Below are 24,748 nucleotides of genomic sequence, written 5' to 3'. Positions count from 1 at the left end.
CTGTGTAGCAAACACTACACATCAAGGTTATCCCGCCAGATCTCCAGCCAACACGGGCTTTATACCCCCAGCAGTAGGTGTGTCATGTTATAAGGGGCGGAGACAAGGGAGGGTCGACCCTTAACTCTTTCCGTACAGCACGTGATCTTCTGGTCGCCAGCCCTTATCTTTACTACATGGCATCATACAACTATGGCATTGTACAACTCAAGTCATGGGTTATTTTCACGAATGGATCCTTTTTGCCCACTATTTTTCCTCACACTGCATGTTGGGACAGTCGAGATGATAGCTGAGACGTAGGCCCATAGGGCTGGTGAGGAAGAGAGATTCTCTTTGAATTGCTGGAGCTGGCAGGCCAGTCTATCCACATTTGGTGCCTCAATCTGTCCAATCTATTATTGCTAGGGTGCTGGCATATGACAGTGGTACATTCCATACACCTTCTGCCACATGGACCGCATGCACTGGACATCATCCAGATCTTTGGAGGCCTGGTTGTTGTCCAGGTTGCTGTAGATCGCCTCCACCACTGCTAATTCCCTCAGATACTGGACACCTTCCTCTGCGATAGAGTACTTGCTTTTGTAGTTTACAAGATCTTCCTTGAGGGAATACCTTGCCTTCATGCTTGACAGGAGCCGCCTCCAGAGGCTGTGGATTGTTGCCCCTCTTCCGATTCCTTTGTCGATTCCCGAGTGCCTAGTGAGGGATCCCAGCTTCCAGGCTTCATTACTCTCTAATTCCTGACCCCAATAACCCAGCATGGGAGCAACCGGGTGATAATTTTCTGGCCTGGATGATGGCTGTAATCTTTCCATATATCTCGCAGATCACTCAGGGATAGAGACCGGGTGGTTTCTGACTCAATTATGATTTCTGTCTCTTCCCTCTCTTGTTCTTGCGGCTGTTTTGCTGCAGAACAGGCTGCCTTTTCTGATTCTTCCTCCTGCTCCCTCTCAGGAGGAGCTTCTTCCTCCTTTATTAACCAAGTTGACTTGCACTTCCATTGTTTCTTTTTGAATATAGGAGCAACTGTTATAGTTGATGGTTGGGTCTCTGGCTTAGCCACAGATTCTGTTTGTAAGGCCTCAGATCCAGAGACCCTCTCGCCCAAACAGACACAGGCTCGATAGGCGTAGGCCTGGCCCCAGCACAGTGCAAGAAGTTGTATCTCTATGGTATAGGCAAGGCATCCTTTCTTCAAGTGTTCTGCCACTTCAACAGGATTCCATGCCTGTTGGGGCATGAAGTCCCACACCATTGGAGGTGAAAACTGGTCTAGGCACCTGCTCAAATTCTCCCACGCACCTTGCCACCCATGATCAGACTACCTCAGGGCACATCCCCATGTGGCATTCCCAACTAGTTGGTTAACCTTAGGAAAAGCCGAAATCAGATTCACGACACACACCAATACAAGCATTCTGGGATGTTCAAGAAATTGAAGACCATTGTAACAAGGCAGGAAACATCTACCCCTGAGAAGAAGGGGGAGGTGCTTTTATCATAGCTCTCCCAGGCAAAGCAAAATAAAGTGATAAACTGCATAGCAAACAGCAAAAGCCAAAAGCAGCCATTAACAAGCCCTGGATTTTGATGCACAGCAAGAGTGGGAGCACACCACAGAGCAGGTGAGGGAACAAATAAACCAACGTCATGAACAAACAAGTCAACACTGCAAACAGCAACAGCAAGTAACAGATAAACAGGTCTAAAAACTATAAATTCAGTCTAGTGCACTCTGATCAAATTTGTCTTTAACCTCTAAAGCCCTGCCAGCAGCTAAGTCCCCGCCCAGTCACTCAGTCACTCCCTCACAGCAGGATGGGGGAGAGAATCAGAAGGGCAAAAGCAAGAAAAACTTATGGGTTGAGATAAAGACAGCTTAATAAGTGAAGGAAAAAAAGAAAAAAGCAAGTGATGCAAAGGCAGTCATTCATCACCTCCCACCAGCAGACCGATGCCCAATCTCCAAGCAACAGCTACCTTGAAAAACTTCCCCCCCGCAGCTTTTATTGCTGAACATGACGTTATATATTATGGAATATCTCTTTGGTCAGTTTGGGTCAGCTGTCCCAGTTGTGTCCCCTCCCAATCTCTTGCTCACCCCAGCCTACTCCCTGAGGGGGCAGAGTGAGAAAGAGAGAAGGCCTTGACACTGTGCAAGCACTGTTCAGAAATAGCCAAACTCTGGTCTGTTATCAACACTGTTTTAGCCACAAATCTAAAACACAGCAACTTACAGGCTATTATGAAGAAACTTAGCTCTATCCCAACCAGACCTAGTACAACAAGATTAGCATAGATGTGATGGTTCAATAAGCGTTTATGACTGATCTTCTTTTCCAGTATGTGATTGCATATGTTGAATGCATTTGTCCATAATTTATTTTTAGTTTCCAAACCAACGCTGTGGCAATACAGGAAAAAAGATGCAGGTATGTGGTTCAGAGAATTTGAATATATTTGTTGTTTGTTTTATTTTCCCCTCTCTTAATGAAAATAATTCAAATTATTATTGGATAAAATATTTTAATATTGATAGAAGCAGTTACCTTTTGTTTTTTCTCTGTTTTTATCATTTGATAGTCAGTAAAACCTCTTAAAATCAAAGGGACAGGTTTTGAAAATATTATTTCTGTATGAAAATTTTGTTTCAGCTGTATCTACAATTAAAACATATATGATTCTAATTGAAACTAGCAGAAATATTTTCCTTTTTTCTGTTGTCGTAGTTTAACCCCAGCCAGCAACTAAGCACCACACAGCTGCTCACTCACTCCCCCCTCCCGGTGGGATGGGGAGGAGATGGAAGGGTGAAAGTGAGAAAACTCGTGGGTTGAGATAAGAACAGTTAATTAACTGAAGTAAAATAAAATAGAATAGTAGTAATAGCAGTATAAATAATAATAATAATAATAATAATAATAATAATAATAATAATAATAATAATGATATACAATAATAATATACAAAGCAAGTGATACACTATACAATTGCTCACCAGCTGCCGAACAATGCCCAGCACGTCCCCAAGCAGCGATCACTGCCCCCCAGCCAACTCCCCCAGTTTATATACTGAGCATGATGTCATACAGTATCATAGAATCATAGAATGTCCTGAGTTAGAAGGGACCCACAAGAATCATCTAGGCCAACTCCTGTCCCTGCATAGGACAACCCCAAAATTCACACCATATGTCTGAGGGCGTTGTCCAAATGCTTCTTGAATGTTGTCAGGCTTGGCGCCGTGACTACCTCCCGGTGGAGCCTGTTCCAGTGCTCCACCACCCTCTGGGTGAAGAACCTTTTCCTAATGTCCAGCCTAAACCTCCCCTGGCATATCTTCCTGCCGTTCCCTCGGGTCCTATCATTGGTCGCCAGGGAGAAGAGATCAGCGCCTGCCCCTCCTCTTCCCCTTGTGAGGAAGCTGTAGACCGCGATGAGAACAGACCAAGTGACTTCAGCCACTCCGCATACGGCTTCCCCTCTAAACCCTTCACCATCTTTGTGGCTCTCTGGACACTCTCTAGTAGCTTCGTATCCTTTTTGTACTGTAGCGCCCAAAACTGCACACAGTACTCAAGATGAGGCTGCACCAGTGCAGAGTAGAGCGGGACAATCACCTTCCTTGACCGGCTAGCAATACAGTGCTTGATGCACCCCCGGACACGGTTGGCCCTCTTGGCCTCCAGGGCACACTGTTGGCTCATGTTCAAGTATGGAATACTTATGGAATACGGTATGGAATAGCCCTTTGGCCAGTCTGGGTCGGCTGTCCTGGCTGTGCCCTCTCCCAGGTTCTTGTGAACCAGGCCGAGCATGGGAAGCTGAAAAGTCCTTGACTAGTGTAAGCGCTACTGAGCAACAACTAAAACATCAGCGTGTTATCAACATTATTCTCATCCTAAATCCAAAACACAGCACTATACCAGCTACTAGGAAGAAAATTAACTCTATTCCAGCTGAAACCAGGACATCTGTTAATTACTTTGAGCACTGATAGTGTTTTGTACACAGTTTCACTGCTTTACTTGAGAAATAAATTGATTTTTCCCTTGTTGAAGTAGTTTACAAACAAATTAAGAATCAGCTTATTTTTTAAAATAATGTAAAAAAAATTCAACATGAATTAATAGGAGTATGCTATAATAGAAGTTTAAATCTTAAAAGTAAAAAATTAATAAACATTCCCAGTGCCAAGCATAAAGTTGGTATCATATTCAAATCACTTATTTTCCTTATACACACCATGCATGTAAGAAGATGGGTACAAACAGCAATCAAGGTATATTCCTTACTCAAGCTTTCCTTTCAGTCACTAGAGTTAATGTTCTGGAAGTCTGTCATATCTTGAATTAAAAAAGACATTCAATAGTGAGATGATTGAGTTCTGTGGTCCAGTACTTCCATATATTTATTCAAATTACTACTGCTTCTTTTTTTGTATTCTGTGGTGAGATGATCAGGCTCTTTGGTCCAGTTCTTCCATGTTATTATCTGAAGGGAATGAGACACGGACTCCACATATGAGTTCAGGTGAAAGACAAGCGAAGACCCTTTATTTTTACAATCTATCCCTTTTATAATATGATCTAGCGTTCACGAGCAAGCAAAACCCATTTCATTGGCTACTGTCTTGCATCCACACGTCTCTTCCGCGCTGCTTATTGGTTCTTCAAGTTGGTGCACGCGACTTTTCTCTTTCAGAAACTTATCTAATCACATCCTTATTTTGCTGCCTCTAAGTTTCACAAACCTGTTTGTAACAAGCCTCAAGGGCACAGCTGCATCCCTTCAAACCTGTTTGTAACAAGCCTCAAGGGCACAGCTGCATCTCGTCAAAGTCAAACACAGCCTCATTTATTCCCACAATTTCCCCTTTTTGTTTTTCTACCACAAAAGCTTGTTTAATCATATTCTATAGCATTTTCTGTACCCAAGACACTAGTCAAGAAACTATCATTATTATAGCGCAAAATATTAGTAAGAAGAAAAGACCCATTTTGATTAGAGACATTATCCACCCGCCAATTCCCCAACTTGTTAGTAAGTGATTCAGCCAATCAAATCCATCACTGACTTGTAATTTGCTAACTTCAAATCTTTGATTGCTTTATGGATTAATTCGGGGTTATCTGATAAGTCATTCCCCATCAGTCTTCTCGGAGTTCAGTGTCTTCTGCTGTTCGTTCTTGTTATCCGATGCAAGAGCCGGTCTTACACACCTTGCAGGTACCCACTTAGGTCCTACATCTGTTGAGACACAAGCATACCCTCTGCCCCAGGTTAGTAGATCAAAAGGACCTTCCCAATTACCTGTTTGTAGCGATTTTGTAAAAACTCGGGCCTTCTGTGGTGTGGCTGTTAAATCTTTTGATTGAAGAGACAGAAAATGAGAGATAATAACAGGAATGTTATTTTCAGACATATTCAGGTAGTTTAACACATACACGGCTTTACTTAGTCTGTCTGCTGGAGTGGCTCCTGGCATTCCCCCTTTTTGTTTTTGCAGGTTCGTTTGTTTGTTGCAAGATTTTTCCAGCCCAGATATTTACAAGGCTCAGTTTTTTGCTCCTTTTCAGGGGCTATTTCAAATCCATATCTGTTTAGAGCTCGTCGTATCTCTTTTTCTTAGTTGTGGGCAATCTCTTTTAAAATGTCCAGTTTTTCCACAGGAGAAACATGATTGCTGTACTTTCATTGTGGTGGCAAAAGCTGTAGCTAATGTTTCCATATGATGGGACATTGACCCCACCTTTTGGGTAGCTTCTATCATGTCCATTAAGGAGGGATTTTTTAGAGGCAAAAGCACTTTTTTACAGTCCGTATTCGCGTTTTCAAAGGCTAATTTTAAGAGTAAGACCTCTCTTGCTTCTGCATTTTCGACTTGTTTTTCCAAAGCCTCTTTAAGACGATCTAAGAATGAGATATATCCCTCTCCTGTCCCTTGCTTTATTAATGTAAATGATTTTGTCGCTCTTCTGGCATCCGGCACTCTTAGTAATGCCTGTAAAGCAAGGTCTCTGCCTTGTGCTAATCTCTCTGGTCGTAACCGTGCCTGTAACATTGGGTGATTTAGCAGCGGATCCCCCATAAGTTGTGGGAGTCCTGCCCCTTGTAAAGGGTCGCCTTGTTGTCGCTGCATACTGATAATTGTGGCGTTTTGGCAGGCGGTACGCCAGGTGCTTTCAAAGATCACCTTTTGCGTTGGGGTCAATATAAGATTAGTAAGTGTGCATATATCAAATGGTACTATTTCATTTGTAAATATTCCCCGTAGCAGGGATTGTGTAAAAGGAGAACCCAGTCCATGCGTGGCAACTGTTTGTCGTAGATCTTTTAAAACATTATAGCCAAAAGGTTCATGCTCATCGGGGACATTTCCATTGCTGCATATGATGGGACACGCTACCGCCGAACAAAAAGCTGTATCTCCCGCTTGCAATGCTTGGTGTCTAATCTTTTGCCACCTCATAGCAGCGGCTGACGCCCCCATTCCTCGGGCGGCAATTGATTATGGGTTTGGGGTGTATCGGCGTGAGAAGCAGTAGAGAAAGGCGGTAAGAGTGCCGACGTAGCAGGGGCCGGGGGCGGGCGGGCGGGCGGGGAAGTGGAGGGGTACTGATTGCAGGGATCGGAAGGTCTAGCAGAGGTGTTGAAAGCATAGGAGCAGGTGAGGGAGAAAACGGCGCATTTAAACTGTACACAGTGACGGTTTTCCTTAATTCCTTAATCAGATCCCATTGAAAGGGGATCCATTCGTTTGGTCTATTATCTTGTACCCGCACTGGAAACGCGAACCCCGCGGTTTCTCCATCTTTCAACGCTTCCCTACGGAGCTGCTCCCACCGATCCCGGGGGTCGAAGGCTCGCTCAGGCTGTGGTACAGCCTGCAGCGCGGGCAGCTGCATTGGCACACGGGGGACAGGACGGAGTGGGTTTCATTGGAATGGAACTTGGGGGAGGCGGTCTGAGTCCTGTTCCCTTGTTTGTTTCACCCAAGTTCTCATTCTTTTCTTTTTCCCCCGTCTATAAGAGCTTCCTTGTCTTGGGGCTTGCTTTCACTCAGTTCATCATTCCCTATCTGCGCCGCTTGAGCGACTGCGTTTTGTACCTTTTTTCTTTTTTTTTCTTTTTTTCTTTTTTTTTCTCTTTTTCTTTTTCTTTTTTTTTTTCAGCTTGCCATGAGCGCAAGGTCTCTGTCACTAATCGCCAGGTGGTCATGACTTCGGTGGCAGTGGTGTCCCCTCTGGACACCGCCTCCCAAATCGTCTCCCCTGCCTGTTCCCAAGTTTTCACATCAAATACTGCAGAGACTGTAGAGGGAGCCCCTTGCTTTTGCAAGAACTTCAGTAATAATTTTATTTTATATGCGTCATACTTCACTCCTCGTTTTGCTAATAGCTGCATTAAAAGTTTAACTATAGCTTCTTCTTCAGCTGATATGTGAGCTCCCATGATTACTGCCCAGCTGCTCACCTGTTTCTTAAGGTGATGTCCTGGGATTAAAGCCGTCAGCTTGAGTCATTCAGCTGGGTTCCCTCCGGACGCTACTTGCAGCGCTGCCTCCTCCGGATCATGTCGGGGTCACCATTTGAAGGGAATGAGACACGGACTCCGCATATGAGTTCAGGCGAAGACAAGCGAAGACCCTTTATTTTTACAATCTATCCCTTTTATAATATGATCTAGTGTTCACGAGCAAGCAAAACTTATTTCATTGGTTACTGTCTTGTGTCCACGCGTCTCTTCCGCGTTACTTATTGGTTCTTCAAGCTGGTGCACGCAAATTCCTCTTTCAGGCATGTATCCAATCTCATCCTTATTTTTCTGCCTCTAAGTTTCACAAACTTGTTTGTAACAAGCCTCAAGGGCACAGCTGCGTCTCATCAAACACAATCATCTCATTTATTCCCACACAGCACCTTGTCTGTGGCAGTCTGTGTAACTGGCCATGTCAGTGTCGTGTCCTGTCTGTCTGTCTGTTTCTGGTATACATGGTCAGCTTTGCTATTGGTTGAATCTGCAAATGGGAAAGTAGTAGCTGTGTCCCTCAGCCTGGGCAGAGATCCCATGTCCCTGGGCTCACTGGACTGGGCTCCAGTGGCCAGGCACGAGGAAGTCCTGGGATGGGGATGCTGGAGGAGGTGACTACTCCTAATATCGCTTAACAAAATAAATAATCTCTTGTCACCTGACACTAAGGGGATGGACAGGTTCTGTTTGGGATCCTTGGCAGAATGATGACGACACTATTACCAGGGGTCAAGAGCAGGAGGTACCGGTCACATCTTTTATACCATTTTGAAAGATTATTTTTGTTTTAGGAATATCTGAAAGAGAATAGCTTTGTGTCATTTAACTTTAACAATGGTAGACAGCTCCAGTCTGAGAAGTATTTAACTGTTGATGAAATTGAAAAATAGGACTGCCTTCTTGGCTGAACAATATTCTGATCTTTTAGTACTTCATTATGCTAATAAATGCATTACACTGGAGTACATCCCTTTTCTATCCTAAAAAACTCTGACTGGGTACTTTTTGTTCAAGCTGTTATTATTTCTTACACAGTCCCACTTCTCTCTGAATCTGTAATAGAGCATACTCACTCTTTCTAGTGATGGGTCTATTGGTTATAGTGTTGGTCTCAGATCTCATGTCTAAAAATATCCCTGATACAATAGACACCCAGGGCTCTAGATCCCAATGTTGATGTCTGAGACTATGAGTCTCTGTCAGACTCTTAAATATATTTTCCAGTTTTCCATCAGGATCATGGTCAAAATTAGCCCATTTGAGATATAACTTAGAAAGCAAGCTAAGAACCCACAGACTTAAAGGCATTTTTTTATACAGAATTGCAGAATTGTTGAGGTTGGAAGGGACCTCTTGGGATCATCTAGTCCAACCCCCCCTGCTCAGTAAGGGTCATCCAGAGCAGGTTGCTTAGGACCACATTCAGTCGGGCTTTGAATACCTCCATAGATGGAGCTTCTACAACCTCTCTGGCAACCTTTTCCAGTATTTGACCACCCTCACAGTAAAGTGTTTTCTTGTGTTCAGATGGAATTTCATGTGTTTTAATTTGTGCTCATTGCCTCTTGTCCTGTCAGTGGGCACTACTGAGAAGAGCTCTTCTTCGTTCCCTCCCATCAGGTATTTATACACAGTGATAAGGTCCCCCCCTGAGCCTTTTCTTTTCTAAGTTAAACTGTTGCAGCTCTCAGCCACTTCCCATATGAAAGATGCTCCAATCCTTAATCATCTTTGTGGCCCTTTGCCAGACTCTCTCCAGTATGTCCATGTCTCTCTTATACTTGGGAGCCCAGAACTGGACACAGGACTCCAGGTGTGGCCTCAACAGTGCTGGGTAGACAGGAAGGATCACCTCCCTCGACCTGCTGGTAACGCTCTTCCTAATCCAGGCCAGGGGGCTGTTGGCCTTCTTTGCTGCAAGGGTGCATTACTGGCTAGTGGTCAGCTTGGTGTCCACCAGGACCCTCTCCTTGGGATTAAGGTCCTTCTCTGCAGAGCTGCTTTCCAGCCAGTCAGTCCCCAGCCTGTACTGGTGCCTGGGGTTATTCCTCCCCAGGTGCAGGACTTTGCACTTCCCCTTGTTGAACTGCATGAGGTTCTTCTCTGTCCATTTCTCCAGCCTGTTGAGGTCCCTCTGGATGGCATCACAACCATTTGGTGTATCAGCCACTCCTCCCAGCTTTGCATTGTTTAGAAACTTGCTGAGGGTGCACTCTGTCCCTGCATACAGGTCACTAATGAAGAAGTTAAACAGTTGGACTCAGTATCGATCCCTGAGGTACACCACTAGTGACTTGCCTCCAACTGCACTTTGTGCCACTGATCACAACCCCCTGAAGTCCTGTATAGGCTTTCTTTCTGGGGTCTACTTGATTCTTCTCTGAGAGTTTGAAGTTCTTCTTAGTGTTATTTTTTGTTACATAAGTCATCTTAACCTGAACGATTCCTCAGGGAGACCTTAAATGTGCAGGTGGCCTCTAGTCTGCCCAGAGTTACATTGTGTCAAATTTTTCTCTTGTGTGCATCAGTGGGATGTTTCTGTTCTCTTTCCCAATCCTATATGGCAGAAATATCATATCATCCTTGATGATATGAAGAAGAAAAACCTTGTTTCATCTGGGTAGATCAGTAGCTGAGGTTCATTCAGAATTGTAGGTTTAATTTGTATCTGTTTGATAGGGCTTTATTGAGGATTCAGTTTTCATTCTGTTATCTAAAATGCAATTCAACAGGCTTTTCTGGGACATGGTCAGATATGTGTTCAACTCATGATGCAAATAGAGTCCATTATTTTATTCAGAGATTTATCACTCTGGCAGTGAGAATTTGTATGAGCTCTGGCATTAATGATTTTGAATAACGTACAGCCTAAGTAAGGGCTTCTCAGTCTAGCTATAACAAATAAATCTGAAGTAGTCATTGAAAAAATGCTTTTCTAAATGTTTTCTTAAACAATGTAAGCTTGTTTAAAATTAATATGTGAAGTTATAGGTTAAAACTCATTACCTTCCATTTATAACCAATGAAAATAGTATCTTAGAATCTTTGTGCCTTCAGAAACTGTATGTCAGATCATAAGCATAATATGCCCAAGTTCCTATTCTCTGTTACAGTGTAAATGCTAGGAAGAAAATGGCTCTTAGAATTATTAATTGATTTGGAATGGGATTTTTAAGTTCTATGAAAATAATTTAGCCAATAGAAATACTTTTGAAAACTTAATGTCCTACTTTCTTATGTTCTTATGTCGCAGAAATTTGTCTCTGGATAAAGACATGCTTAATTTTGAACTGTTGTTAATAGCATGTCAGAATGTGTGAGAAAGGGTGATAGCTTGGTCAGTATTTTTTTAAGTAATAAAAAAAAGTTGATCAATATGCCTTTAGTGTAAATAAATAGCCTTAATTTTGATTGTTAATAGAAATACACAATTTAGATACAGAAATAGAAATTATTGTTGTTTATTATGCTTTTCATGGAAAACTAAACTCTAAAAATGTACTGTTATAGTAACATTTTTCTTTGATATTTTTTCCAAGTTCTTTGATGTAATATCAACCACTGAGAAACCATTGGCAGAGCAAGACTGGTATCATGGTGCAATTCCAAGAATAGAAGCCCAGGAACTGTTAAAACAGCAAGGAGACTTCTTGGTGCGAGAGAGCCACGGGAAACCTGGTGAATATGTCCTTTCTGTGTTTTCAGATGGACAACGGAGACACTTTATCATACAATATGCTGATGTACGTCTCTAATATAGTACTAAATATTTAATGTCAAGAAGTTAATTATTTCAGCTAAACAATTTAGTATCTACATAATTTACTATGACACATAGCTTTAGCCTTTATATGAAAATATGAAAGCTGTTGGAAATATTTCCATCATATGAAACATGAGGCTATTCTACATCTTTTATCCTATGTTGAAAAAACCAAGATATTTCTGTAAATGTTTTGAAATCCAGAACTTATTACTACTAATTTATGCATATACATTTTTTTTTTTAAACTTATTTTCACAGTTGGTGCTTATTAGGCTACTTTTAATTCAGATTGTAATGATTCCATTGAATCTTCCTGAAAAATGGAAACATTCACTTAGGAGAAAACATTCTGTGCTGTTTTGTATATAGCTGGGAATTGAAGTCCATGCTGCTTTGGGGATACATGTGTTCTTTTTAGCCTTGTGGATGTTATTTATTTTGTTCAGCAGAACACAAATGCTTGTGATTATTACATAGCATGTATGCTGCTGAGTAAAGACCAAAATTGATCCCTTTGTTTCTCTAACTTAGGAAAAGCTGGTCATTTTAAACTACATTAGTATTTATTTGCTTTTACCCAATGTATTACTTTTTATTTTTAATGCATTTCTTGTTTTTATTTATATATGTATTTTTCTTTTTATCTTTCAGAATTTCAAACTCATTCAAAATAAGACAGTGCTCATAACATCACTAAAATGCTTCTAGCTCTTTACTCTGTGAATATAGGTACACTATACTAGCAAATCAATCTCAGTTTTGATTCAGCAATACTGACAAAACATACTTCAGTCTGATGCAATAAAAATCTCCCAAACTTCAGTCAAACTATACAGACAAATGCACAAATTTGGTAGCATAACTATATTTACACTATGTTTCCCGGTCTAAATCCCCAGCTGATGCAGCATACCTAGGGAAGTCAGTATTGTGTTGCTGGTTGTTTTTTTTTTTTAATGAAGGGTAGTGGTATTGTTCAAACTTCATAGAAGTTGGAAGGTTTTTATAGGATCAATATGGACACTGGTCTGTCCGGGGTTTTTGTTAATTTTCACCCATAGCTTTCCTTTTAGGATTTAACAATTGACAAAAAGTCAGTGTTTATTTTATTTTGATGACCTTAAAGTATTTTGGTATATCAGAGTGCTGAATGAGAAAATAAGAGCAATAAAACTACCTATACGTAGATACACAAAGTCTTGTAAGAACCTTGGAGCTCTGATCCTTACTCAGCAGAATTAAATGCACGGTATGTGCTTAGTGTGGCTGAAATAATTTTGTGTAAATCATTGTATGTGTCATACTTCAGTGGGGCTTCAAAAATGTAGACTGGGACTAGGCTTTGAAGTCAGATAAAATAGAGATTTATTTTTTTATATAAGTATTACTTTGAGGCTACCCTTATCTGTAATCTGATGCTTTTTAATATCCACTTTTCCAAGAAAAATTTACAGAACTGTAAATAAATTCCCATAATTTCACTACTTTCTCTTAGGTATTATATTAGAAATGTAAGATTCATACTGTTTAATATTGCATAATCCAAACATTATCAGGTCACTAGAGCTCTCTGCTTGTACATTTAGTAGTAGCATCTTATGTTCATCCGCTCTTGGGATTAATTTGTGGGAGATTTTCTTGACAATCATGGAAGATAAAATCTTTTTTTTCTTAAAGAAATGCAAGACTCCTTATACACTCTTATAGGTCGAATTATCTGCATTTATTGTGAAAAAATCTTTATTTTTTTTTAAAAAAGCTTATTAACCCTAAAAGGCATTTAATAAGTGGTGGGAGCGTTATGGCCATATGACAAGAGTGACTGGATTCATGAACATCTTGGTAGGGAAGTTTGCTGAGAGTAAAGTGTAAGAATTTTTTTCACATTGGTATAGTGTTGAATCAGCTCTCTATGACTGGTCAAATCACACTCTTGCATCACTGACAGATTTGGTCTCCATTGGCCTTAAATTTTCTTCTGAATCAAAGACTGCAGAGCAGAAGTACAACATATACCTGTTTTAACAGTGGTCCTTTAATTGCATAAGTATTCTTTCTAGTTTTGCAAATATTTTTAAGTGCTAATCCAAATAAAAGTATTTGCATGATAAATCAGTTCATCCTTCAGTTTTAAGCATCAAAATTCATTGCTGTCACTAAGGGCTACTCTGTTTTTCACTGTTCCTCTTTGAGGCTATGCTATTTTCAAACTGTTGTTTCTTAGTGATTTTAATCAGGATCCCATGTAAATAAATACACAGAATAAAAGAACATTGTCTGTTCTGAAGGTAAGTAAGCTTAAATGGCAGCAGATGAGTGCAAGGCTGGGTCTGGTATGAGGAAATGTTATGCAGTACTGGTTATTGTGCTAGGCAGACTCTCAGGACATCAGTACCCTAACCATGCTAAGGTTTTTTGGATCATCAGAACAGAAATTTGAAGGAGGTTATTTGAAAGGAATGGAGACTAGTGTTACTGGACAAGCAAAGCTGAGTCGGTATTAATTAGTGAATGACGTTAGGGGAATAAACCATAACAAGTATTTTAAACTATGAAAGCATGTTTACAATAGAGAACCAGTAATAAGATAAAAATAAGTGACATGACCAAGCTCTATTTACTAATAGTGATAAAACATTACAGGAAATGGATGTTTTTATTCCTAATGAAGAAAAACTTGGTATAATGCATTCTGCAAAGAATTTAATTGTAGGTGTTAGAAAGAAAAAAAATCTGCATGGCAGTGGTAGAGGTTTTCATTGCCCAGTTTTGTAAATGAACCTGAATCACCATCTATGCTTTTTTTTATTGTAGTCTTTGTTTATTGTTGCCAATTCTGCTGGCTGGCTTACAGTAGTTCCTCTCTTGTGGAAAGAGTCCTCTAACTGTAGATATTGAGACCTTATATAGACACGGTAGTTTATTCTGCTTCCCAATCACTTAGCCGTAACGTAGAAATTAAGACGATGAAATAAATACTAATTTACCATTTTCCCCCCCCTCAAGTGTAAGGGCAGGCATAAGCAATGAAGATATTCTTATTTTCCTTAGTACCTGAAAGTACCTTATAGCATTCTTTGCTAAGAAAATTTTATGTGCTTCTAAGAAAATATTAAGAGATCCCACAGTTTTGTTGCCATTATGTTGAATTATGTATCTAAAATGATATAAACTGATAAAAAGTGTACAAGGGGAAAAGAAAGGAATTTTGTCTTGCTCAGCTTCTCTATAAATTACACGCATGGCCTGCCTTTGTTTGTAGACTCTTCTGATATACACTTCTTATTGAAGACCAATCATGGGTCCATATTCTGTGCTAGGGATTTGTTAATTTTATAAAATGTTCTAAGCGCAGTAAGATCTGGGTGAGATAGTGTTACTTATCTCGTTTATTAGATTGTCAGATGTTTATTTTTTAGTAGTTTTTATTATTATTATTTTTAGAGTCTTTGGTACTCTGGAAGTTAGTATTGTTTCTTCCAGTTTATAATCTTTTTATTTCATTCTGTCACAGCTTAAGTATCCCAAACTGTCCCACCTCTTACATTAGAAGAGCTTCCTTTAAATAAATAAATAAATAATAGTTTAAATAACTAGTTATTTTATTATGTTGCTTTAAATGAGTGATGCAGTAATTTTGCATTTATTAATTTATTATCTTCCTGATCATCATTCCATTTACTTCAGTAGAAGTGTTATTAAATTGATTAGGATAGAGATTTAATTCTGTAAAAGCAAACTTATCTTTATTTTGTTACTATTGATGAAAGCTTGGTAATGTTCTTCTGCAGTTTCTTTGAAATTTTGCTTGTACAGAAACAATTATTTCCTTTTACCTTCATACAGAATCAGTATCGTTTTGAAGGAACTGGGTTTCCAACTATTCCTCAGCTCATAGACCATCATTACACAACAAAGCAAATTATTACAAAGAAATCAGGTGTTGTTCTGCTGAATCCTGTTGTTAAGGTAATGCACGCATTCCAAGAATTCTATTAAACTGAAAGTATTTTGGGGTTTGTATTATCATTTAACATATGTTCCTTGTGATGACAAGTGGTAATATTAAGTAGGTTGTAGAATATTTGTATATGCTATTAAGTCAATAATTTGAGTACTGGAACTATCTTAGTTGCTGGCTTCTAGACAGAAGACACTGCAGTTTTCTTTAGTGTTTATTTCAGCATGCAAATTCTTGGAAGATTTTTTTCGTTCTTGCTCACTGTTCTGTGAATTTCCATTCTTTTTCTGAATGTTTTCAGCCTTCTCTACTCTGCCCAATGCATTCCTCCAATTATTTTATTTTCCTCCATTATTTATATAATAAATAATTGCCATCCTGAAAGAATGACATTCAGAGTCTCCCAAAACATCCATGGACTTCTTTTTTTCCTGAAAACTGAAACTATGAGTTCATTGTCCATAACATTGTAATGAAGAAGTTGTCTGAATAAAAATGGTTTTCTTTAAGTGGTGAAATTCACAAATCAGAGCTTCATCCCTATTTTATATCTCAGATATAAGGTACTGATATAGACATGGAAACAGGTACTGACCTGCCAGCATCATTGCAAATTTGAAATAAAACTTTTTAATCTGTAAGCCATTTCAGAATGTCTTTCAGAATAGAAACAAAAAGGGATATTAAAATATATCACCATTTAGAAAGCTTAACAGTCTCCTTGCGTTCTTCCAGTAGTTTTGTGGTTAGTATTTACTCAGTTGATATTTCATTCATAAACCAACTCTTTTCAATTTAATCTTTCCATTTTAACTATGAGTTAGCCATTTGTTCTTAATAAAAAAATTGACTAGTTTCAAGTACACTTAAGACACCTACATTCTACAAAATTTTAGAAAGCATAACAAATTATAATTCAGAGTTAGTTTCCTTCTCCAAAATCCTAGTTCTTTTCTTCTAATAATCCTAAGAAATTAAAGCATATTACCTGTGCTTGCTTTAATAATAATTTAAAAAAAAAAAAAGAGCGATAGTTAGCTTTTAAAGTAAAAGCCTTTTTTTCTTTATAGCTTTTAACATCTATATACCTATTCTCTATATTGCATATATGTTCAACATATGTTTTTATGGACACTTGCTAGCTTTGGTAAATGTATATGGACAATTCTGATCAGATCAAAAATGAAAGTTATTTCTTCTAGGTAACTCTTAAAACTTGAATGACCTTTGCTTTTTATCTGCTTTGATTATAAAGATATTGAAAATTTATTGCATCTTACATGAGTTGTTGTGGTGGGTTGACCTTGGCTGGATGCCAGGTGCTCACTAAGCCGCTCTATCACTCCCCTTCTCAGCAGGACAGGGGGGAGAAAATAAGATGGAAAAAAACTCGTGGGTCAAGATAAAGGCAGTTTAATAAAGCAAAAGCAAAGGCTGTGCACAGAAGCAAAGGAAAACAAAAGATTTATTCTTTGCTTCCCATCAGCAGGTGATGTCCAGCCACTTCCTGGGAAGTAGGGCTTCAGTACATGTAGCGGTTGCACCGGAAGACAGATGTAAATAACGAATCATGGAATCATAGAATCATAGAATCGTTTAGGTTGGAAAAGACCTTTAAGATCATCAGGTCCAACCGTTAACCCAGCACTGCCAAGTCCACCAGTAAACCATGTCCCTAAGCATTACATCTACCCGTCTTTTAAATACCTCTAGGGATGGGGACTCAACCACTTCCCTGGGCAGCCTGGGAATGCCCCCCCTCCTCCTTTCTCTTAGCTTTTATTGCTGAGCAGATGTCATATGGTATGGAATATCCTTTTGGTCAGTTTGAGTCAGCTGTCCTGGCTATTTCCCCTCCCAAGATCTTGCCCACCCCCAGCCTACTGGTGAGGGGGGAGTGTTGGAGAGACAGCCTTGATGCTGAGGGAGCACTGTTCAGCAGTAGCCAAAACACTGGTGTGTTATCAACACCTTTCTAGCTAAAAATACAAAGCACAGCACAGCACTATGAGGGCTGCTATGGGGAAAATTAACTCCATCTCAGCCAGACCCAATATATATTTGTAATACCATAATTATTTTAAAAATTTAATGCTTTGTTTCCTGGCTTTTTTTCTGGCTTTGCATAATATACATATTACTGCAGAGTTTAAGCAGTTTTCAATGTATAAAAGCCTGTGAGAACAGCCCTATTTTAACTAATGTAAAATGATAATATGTAGTATGTTACTACATGCTAAATGATAACAGAATTTATTCTTAGTTATTCTCTGTTTGTTAAACGGGCCTGGAAAACATAATTTCTTTGTTCTCTGTTGTTTACTTGGAATGCAAGGAACTTTCATATTCTTAACATTTTGTTTCATTTTGGTAACATTTTTTATAAAGTTAGGTTGTATTTATACATAGTTCTATGTAACTATGCACAAAGAATTTTTATAGTACGTACACTGTTGGTTAAATATGGTCCCAGATCAGTTTCTTGATCATTTCTGTATTACTTTACTTGAGATCGTGTCTTTTGAGGTGTAAATGCACATATGAATAGTTTAAAATCCCTTGGTGATAACAAATTCTTATATGACATAGAAACTGTACAGACATGTATGATTTTGTGTGGTGGGTCTTTTCATGTCTTGAATCCACACCACTACAAATGCATCTGTCATATCATAACCTCCTTAAAAAACGGATTGAGGGCCATTGCAAAAACAGATTTTTTTTTTTTCTCTCTTCTACTGTCACTGGGTACAAAATCAGTTTTATGTTTTTCTATTTCAGAAAAATTCTATTTATTTTTCTATAGGCCCACTCCCCTTCTGGACTCGTTCATTTGAGTTAGTTTCAGTATTAACTTAAACTAGAGCAAATTTTAGTACTGAGGATTATGCTAGTCTTCTGTCTTATAACCAGGTGGTAATTGCTTGCAGTTCTAGTGATGAAGTACTTTCATTACTCAGGTTCTCCCAAGTGCTGCAAATAATCATCATCCATCCATAAAATCCCATCACACAGGTTCTATATTTGGTGATATGACTTCCTTTGTGGTGATGTGCTTTAGTGTTAAGTCAAGAGTCATAGAATCATAGAATCATTAAGGTTGGAAAAGACCCTTAAGATCATCGAGTCCAACCATTAACCTATCACTGCCAAGTCCACCACTAAACGATGTCCTCAAGCACCATGTCTACCCGTCTTTTCAATACCTCCAGGGATGGAGACTCAACCACTTCCCTGGGCAGCCTGTTCCAATGCCTGACTACCCTTTCGGTGAAGAAGTTTTTCCTAATATCCAACCTAAACTTCCCCTGGCGCAGCTTGAGGCCGTTTCCTCTCGTCCTATCACTTGTTACTAGGGAGAAGAGACCAACCCCCACCTCGCTACAACCTCCTTTCAGGTAGTTGTAGAGAGCAATAAGGTCTCCCCTCAGCCTTCTCTTTTCCAGACTAAACAACCCCAGCTCCCTCAGCTGCTCCTCATAAGACTTGTGCTCTAGACCCTTCACCAGCTTCATTGCCCTTCTCTGGACACGCTCCAGCACCTCGATGTCCTTCTTGTAGTGAAGGGCCCAAAAGTGAACACAGTATTCAAGGTGCAGCCTCACCAGTGCCGAATACACGGGGCACTATCACCTCCCTGGTCCTGCTCACCACACTATTCCTGATACAAGCCAGGATGCCATTGGCCCTCTTGGCCACCTGAGCCCACTGCTGGCTCATGTTCAGGCGGCTGTCAACCAACACCCCCAGGTCCTTTTCTGCCAGACAGCTCTCCAGCCACTCCTCCCCCAGCCTGTAGTGTTGCCTGGGGTTGTTGTGACCCAAGTGCAGGACCCGGCACTTAGCCTTGTTGAATCTCATACAGTTGGCCCTGGCCCAACGATCCAGCCTGTCCAGGTCCCTCTGTAGGGCCTTCCTGCCCTCCAGCAGATCGACACTTCCACCCAACTTAGCGTTGTCTGCAAACTGACTGAGGGTGCACTCGATCCCCTCATCCAGCTCATCAATGAAGATATTGAACAGGACTGGCCCTAGTACTGAGCCCTGGGGAACACCACTTGTGACCGGCCGCCAACTGGATTTGACTCCATTCACCACCACTCTCTGGGCTTGGCCATCCAGCCAGTTTTTAACCCAGCGCAGAGTGCACTTATCCAAGCCGTGAGCAGCCAGCTTCTCCAGGAGAATGCTGTGGGAGACAGTGTCAAAGGCCTTACTAAAGTCCAGGTAGACAACATCCACAGCCTTCCCCTCTTCCACTAAGTGGGTCACCTTGTCATAGAAGGAGACCGGGTTAGTGAAGCAGGACCTCCCTTTCATAAACCCATGCTGGCTGAGCCCGATCCCCAGATTGTCCCACACGTGCCGCGTAATGGCACTCAAGATGATCTGCTCCATGACTTTTCCTGGCACCGAGGTCAGGCTGACAGGCCTGTAGTTCCCTGGATCCTCCTTCCGACCCTTCTTGTAGATGGGTGTCACATTTGCTAACCTCCAGTCATCTGGGACCTCCCCGGTTGACCAGGACTGTTGATAAATGATGGAGAGTGGACTGGCAAGCTTCTCTGCCAGTTCCCTCAGTATCCTCGGGTGGATTCCGTCTGGCCCCATGGACTTGTGCGCATCCAGGTGGAGGAGCAGGTCGGTGACTGCCACCTCTTTGATAACTGGGACTTCATTCTGCATCCTATCTCCATCTCCCAGCTCAGGGGCCTGAAAACTCCGAGGATGACCAGTCTGACTATTAAAGACTGAGGCAAAGAAGGCATTAAGTACCTCAGCCTTCTCCTCATCCTTCGTGGCCAGGTTACCTTCTGCATCCAACAAAGGAGGGAGATTCTCCCTGGCCCTCCTTTTGTCACTGATATACTTGTAAAAACATTTTTTGTTATCTTTAACGGGTGTGGCCAGTTTAAGTTCCAGCTGGGCCTTTGCCTTTCGAATCTTCTCCCTGCATAACCTCACAACATCCTTGTAGTCCTCCTGAGTCACCTGCCCCTTCTTCCAAAGGTGGTAAGCTCTCCTTTTTTTCTTGAGTTCTAGCCAAAGCTCTCCATCCAGCCAGGCCGGTCTTCTCCCCCGCCTGCTCGACTTGCGGCACATGGGGACGGCCTGCTCCTGTGCCTTTGAGATTTCCTCCTTGAATAACGTCCAGCCTTCCTGGACTCCTTTGCCCTTCAGGACTGCCTCCCAAGGGACTCTGCTAACCAGACTCCTAAACAATCCAAAGTCCGCCCTTCTAAAGTTCAGGGTAGCGGTCTTGCTGAGCCCCTTCCTTACCTCTCCAAGAATCGAAAACTTTATCATGTCATGGTTGCTGAGCCCAAGACAGCCTCCGACCACCACGTCGCCCACCAGGCCCTCTCTGTTCGTGAACAGCAGGTCCAGCGGGGCACCTCCCCGGTTGGCTCGCTTACCAGCTGTGTCAGGAACTTATCTTCCACACACTCCAGGAACCTCTGAGACTGCTTCCTCTCTGCTGTGTTGTATTTCCAGCAGATATCTGGTAAGTTGAAGTCTCCCACGAGAACAAGGGCTAGAGATTGTGAGACTTCTCCCAGCCGCTTGTAGAATGCTTCGTCTGTTTCTTCATCTTGGTTGGGTGATCTATAACAGACTCCCACCAGGATGTCTGCCTTGTTAGCCTTCCCCCTGATCTTAACCCATAAGCACTCAACCTTATCATTACTGTCATTGAGTTCTAGACAGTCAAAACACTCTAACGTACTAGGCTACCCCCCCACCTCTCCTTCCTTGCTTTAGGGTTCATGCATTTTTCAACTTTCATCGGATTACATGAAGTAACAGAAAATATGTCTATGATAATATTGATGGTTAGTGCTAAAAAGAATACTGGGTGCTAGGAAACTTTTTGGGTTTAGTGTATGTGTATCATATAAATTGTATGTTTGCTTTTAAAAAATTAAGAAGTATGATCTTGAGTGTCTAGTAGCTACTTATACCACGTGTAAACTAAAAACAATGTATAATGCACTTTAAATGCTTCATGACCAGCAGTTTGAACCAAATAAGTAATTGAAAAGTGTGTTAGCTAAATAACAGAATCATAGAATACCAGGTTGGAAGGGACCTCGAGGATCATCTGGTCCAACCTTTCTAGCACAATCTAGACGAGATGGCCCGGCACCATGTCCAGCTGAGTCTTAAACGTGTTCAGCGTAGCGGAGTCAACCACTTCCCTGGGGAGATTATTCCAATGATTGACTGTTCTCATTGTGAAAAATTTACCTCTCGTGTCCAATCGGAATCTCCCTGGGAGTAACTTGTACCCATTACCCCTAGTCCTCACCATGTGACTCCTTGTAAAAAGGGAATCTCCATCTTCTTTGTAGCTCCCCTTTAAGCACTGGTACATGGTGATGAGATCACCTCTAAGCCTCCTTTTCTCAAGGCTGAACAAGCCCAGCTCTCTCAGCCTATCCTCATACAGCAGGCTTCCCAGACCCTTGATCATCTTGGTGGCCCTTCTCTGGACCCCCTCCAGCCTGTCCACATCTTTTTTGTATAACGGGGACCAGAACTGTACACAGTATTCCAGGTGTGGCCTGACAAGCGCCGAGTAGAGTGGAATAATGACTTCTTTATCTCTGCTGGCGATGCCCTTTCTGATGCAACCCAACCTCCTGTTTGCCTTCTTGGCTGCAGCAGCACACTGTTCACTCATATTGAGCTTCCTGTCCACCCAAACCCCCAGGTCCCTGTCCACAGAGCTGTTCTCCAGCCAGGTGGATCCCAGCCTGTGCTGCACTCCTGGATTCTGTTTTCCCAGGTGCAAGACCTTACACTTGTCTTTGTTAAACTTCATAAGGTTCCACTCTCCAGCCTATCCAGATCTTCCTGCAGGGTGGCTCTCCCTTCCAGAGTGTCTACTTCCCCACTCAGTTTGGTGTCATCTGCAAACTTCATCGGTCTACACTTGATCCCGTTATCCAGATCACTTATGAAGATACTGAATAGTGTTGGGCCCAATATCGATCCCTGGGGGACCCCACTTGTGACGGGTTGCCAGTTTGAAAAAGAGCTATTTACCACCATCCTTTGAGTGCGGCCCGTCAGCCAATTCCTCACCCACTGCACAGACCATTTGTCCAGGCCATAACGCATCAGTTTCTCCAGGAGGAGGCCGTGGGGAACCGTATCGAAGGCCTTGGAGAAGTCCAAGTAGACAACGTCAACCGCTCGCCCCATGTCAACTGAGCAGGTCACTTTATCATAGAAGGCCACCAGATTTGTCAGGCACGATCTGCCTTTTGTGAAGCCGTGTTGGCTTTTCCCAATCACGTGCTTCATTTGACTCATGATGGCCCCCAGGAGGATATGTTCCATGACTTTCCCAGGGATTGAAGAAAGACTGATGGGGCTATAATTACCCGGATCCTCCCTTGAGCCCTTCTTGTAGATAGGGGTAACATTTGCCTTCCTCCAGTCCTCTGGGACATCCCCCGATCTCCATGACTTCTCGAAGATTATAGAGAGTGGCCCCGCAATGACATCAGCCAGCTCTCTCAACACCCTCGGGTGGATGGCATCAGGGCCCATCGATTTGTAGGGGTCAAGCTCCTGTAATAATTCACATACTAACTCCTTCTTCACTGATGGTGGGTCTATGTTTGGATCATCCTGGATTTTTGTTCCCAACGCCTGGGACCCAACAGTGTTGGTAAAGACAGAGGTGAAGAAAGTGTTGAGACCCTCTGCCTTTTCAGCATTGTTAGTGACTGATTCACCTCTACTGTTTAACAGTGGGCCTATGTTTTCCTTCTGTTTCTGCTTGCAAATTACATCATACCTGAAGAACCCTTTCTTGTTATTTTTGACGTCTCTGGCCAGTTCCAGTTCAAGCTGAGCTTTTGCTTTTCTAACTGCATCTCTGCACACTCTGGCAATGCCCTTGTAGTTCTCAGTGGACAATCTTCCAGTTCTCCATCTCTGGTACGCATCTCTTTTGTTTTAAGCAGACCCAGGAGCTCGTGGTTGAGCCAAGGGGGCCTCTTGCTCCGCTTACTTCCCTTTCTTTTATAGGGGATAAACTGGTTTTGTGCTTCCAAGAGAGCATTCTTGAAGAACTCCCAGCACTCGCTGGCTCCTTTATCCTCCGTGGAAGCTTCCCACGGAATCCCTCCCAGCTGAGCTCTGAGCAAGCTGAAGTTTGCTCTTCTAAAATCTAGAACTCTTGTCTTGGTGCTAACCTTCAGCATGCTCAGCCGGAGCCCAAACTCCACAATATTGTGATCACTGCAGCCAAGGTTGTTACTGACCGAGATATTACAAAGCAGGTTTTCTTGGTTTGTGAATATCAGGTCCAGCAGTGCCTCCTTCCTGGTTCACACATCTAACATTTGTAAGAGGAAAGAGTCCTCTACGCATTCCAGGAACTTGATGGATGACATGCGAGCTGCTGTTTTTAATTGTTTTAGAGCAGTTTTTTAAAAATTGTTTTAACTGCCTTAGATCTTTGCAACAACTTTTTTTCTGACTTATGTTTTTATGATGTTTTTTTGTTCTCCCATCTGATCAATATGAATTGTTGGAAAAATGTACTTCCAAATTAAGAAAAAAGTGTGTTGTGAGCTTTCCTTTTTAATTTTCAGCCTTAATGAGTTTTGCAAGGTAAAAGTTATTGTATCTGATCATAAGAGAAATTATTTATTAGTAACTGGGGTTCTTCTCAGTGTGCTATCCATATTTTTGTTCGATCGTATCTGCAAAAGTTCATCAAATGGCTGAACTGTTTTTGCTTTTTTTGTCCTAGCCTTCTATATATAGTGTGTGTGCATCTGACCCTCCCCATGTTCTTTGCTCAGGGTGTAGTGGGCTTGTATACTTTCTGTTCTTTAATGTTCTTTCCCATCCTTTATCTACTAGAGTCTCCAATAGAGGAGAAAGGAAGCTGGAAGTAATGTATGTATAAAGATGGGAGAGTCCCAAAAAATCTACCAGTAAAAGTATTTATTTGTATAGTGCTTATTTGTATACCCATTGCACTGTGAATAATTTCAAAGGGAGCAGTTCAGTCAGAAAGAGCTCTTGGATTCCTAAATAAATAGCCACTACTGATCAAACAAAACAAGTTCTTTCATAAGTATTTACAGTAGCATAGCATTTGTTACAGATGTGTGCAGATCTCCAGGAGCTATCTTGCAGTTGCCAAAACTACGATTCCTCTTTAAGGATTTCTTCCACTCTAATGCAGTTAACTTTCTTGGCAGTTCATCACTGAGATATATTATTCTACAAAATCAATCCACAAAATAATTAAACTTCTTTGGTGAAGTCTACTCTCTTCTGACACTTCAGCTGTGGAGTAGCAAAAGATAAGCTCAGAAGAAGCTGCAAACTTACAAGGACAGGGCTATTTTCTTGCTTCAAATATCAAATGTATTTAGCAGTGCCTGAATTCTCAAGAAGCTGAATCTGAGAGAAGTATTGAAATGTTGATTAAGAAGTAATTCAGTGAC

The 24,748-nt window shown here is 41.4% G+C and overlaps 1 protein-coding gene across 7 annotated transcripts in view; it reads left to right on the top strand.

Annotated features, from left to right (window-relative positions):
- Positions 1 to 24,748, top strand: part of LOC148054119 (tyrosine-protein kinase Fer-like) — a 239,643-nt gene that overhangs the window by 125,451 nt on the left and 89,444 nt on the right. For 4 of the 7 annotated variants that reach the window (XR_015707719.1, XR_015707718.1, XM_087770962.1 and 1 more), the window contains exons 11-13: positions 2,400 to 2,441; positions 11,082 to 11,285; positions 15,155 to 15,277. Coding sequence is in view for 5 of the 7 variants with exons in the window: in XM_087770962.1 (XP_087627088.1) it covers positions 2,400 to 2,441; positions 11,082 to 11,285; positions 15,155 to 15,277 (369 nt within the window). In the remaining 2 variants the exon portion in view is untranslated. The remainder of the gene's footprint in view (positions 1 to 2,399; positions 2,442 to 11,081; positions 11,286 to 15,154; positions 15,278 to 24,748) is intronic. The other 3 variants (XM_087770965.1, XM_087770963.1, XM_087770964.1) reach the window with 1 other exon arrangement.

Source organism: Nipponia nippon, unplaced genomic scaffold, assembly GCF_047370975.1.
Source record: "Nipponia nippon isolate SJK-2023a ecotype South Korea unplaced genomic scaffold, ASM4737097v1 scaffold_34, whole genome shotgun sequence".
In the NCBI taxonomy this organism is placed as follows: Eukaryota; Metazoa; Chordata; class Aves; order Pelecaniformes; family Threskiornithidae; genus Nipponia; species Nipponia nippon.
This window is presented reverse-complemented; position numbering and strand designations above follow the sequence as displayed.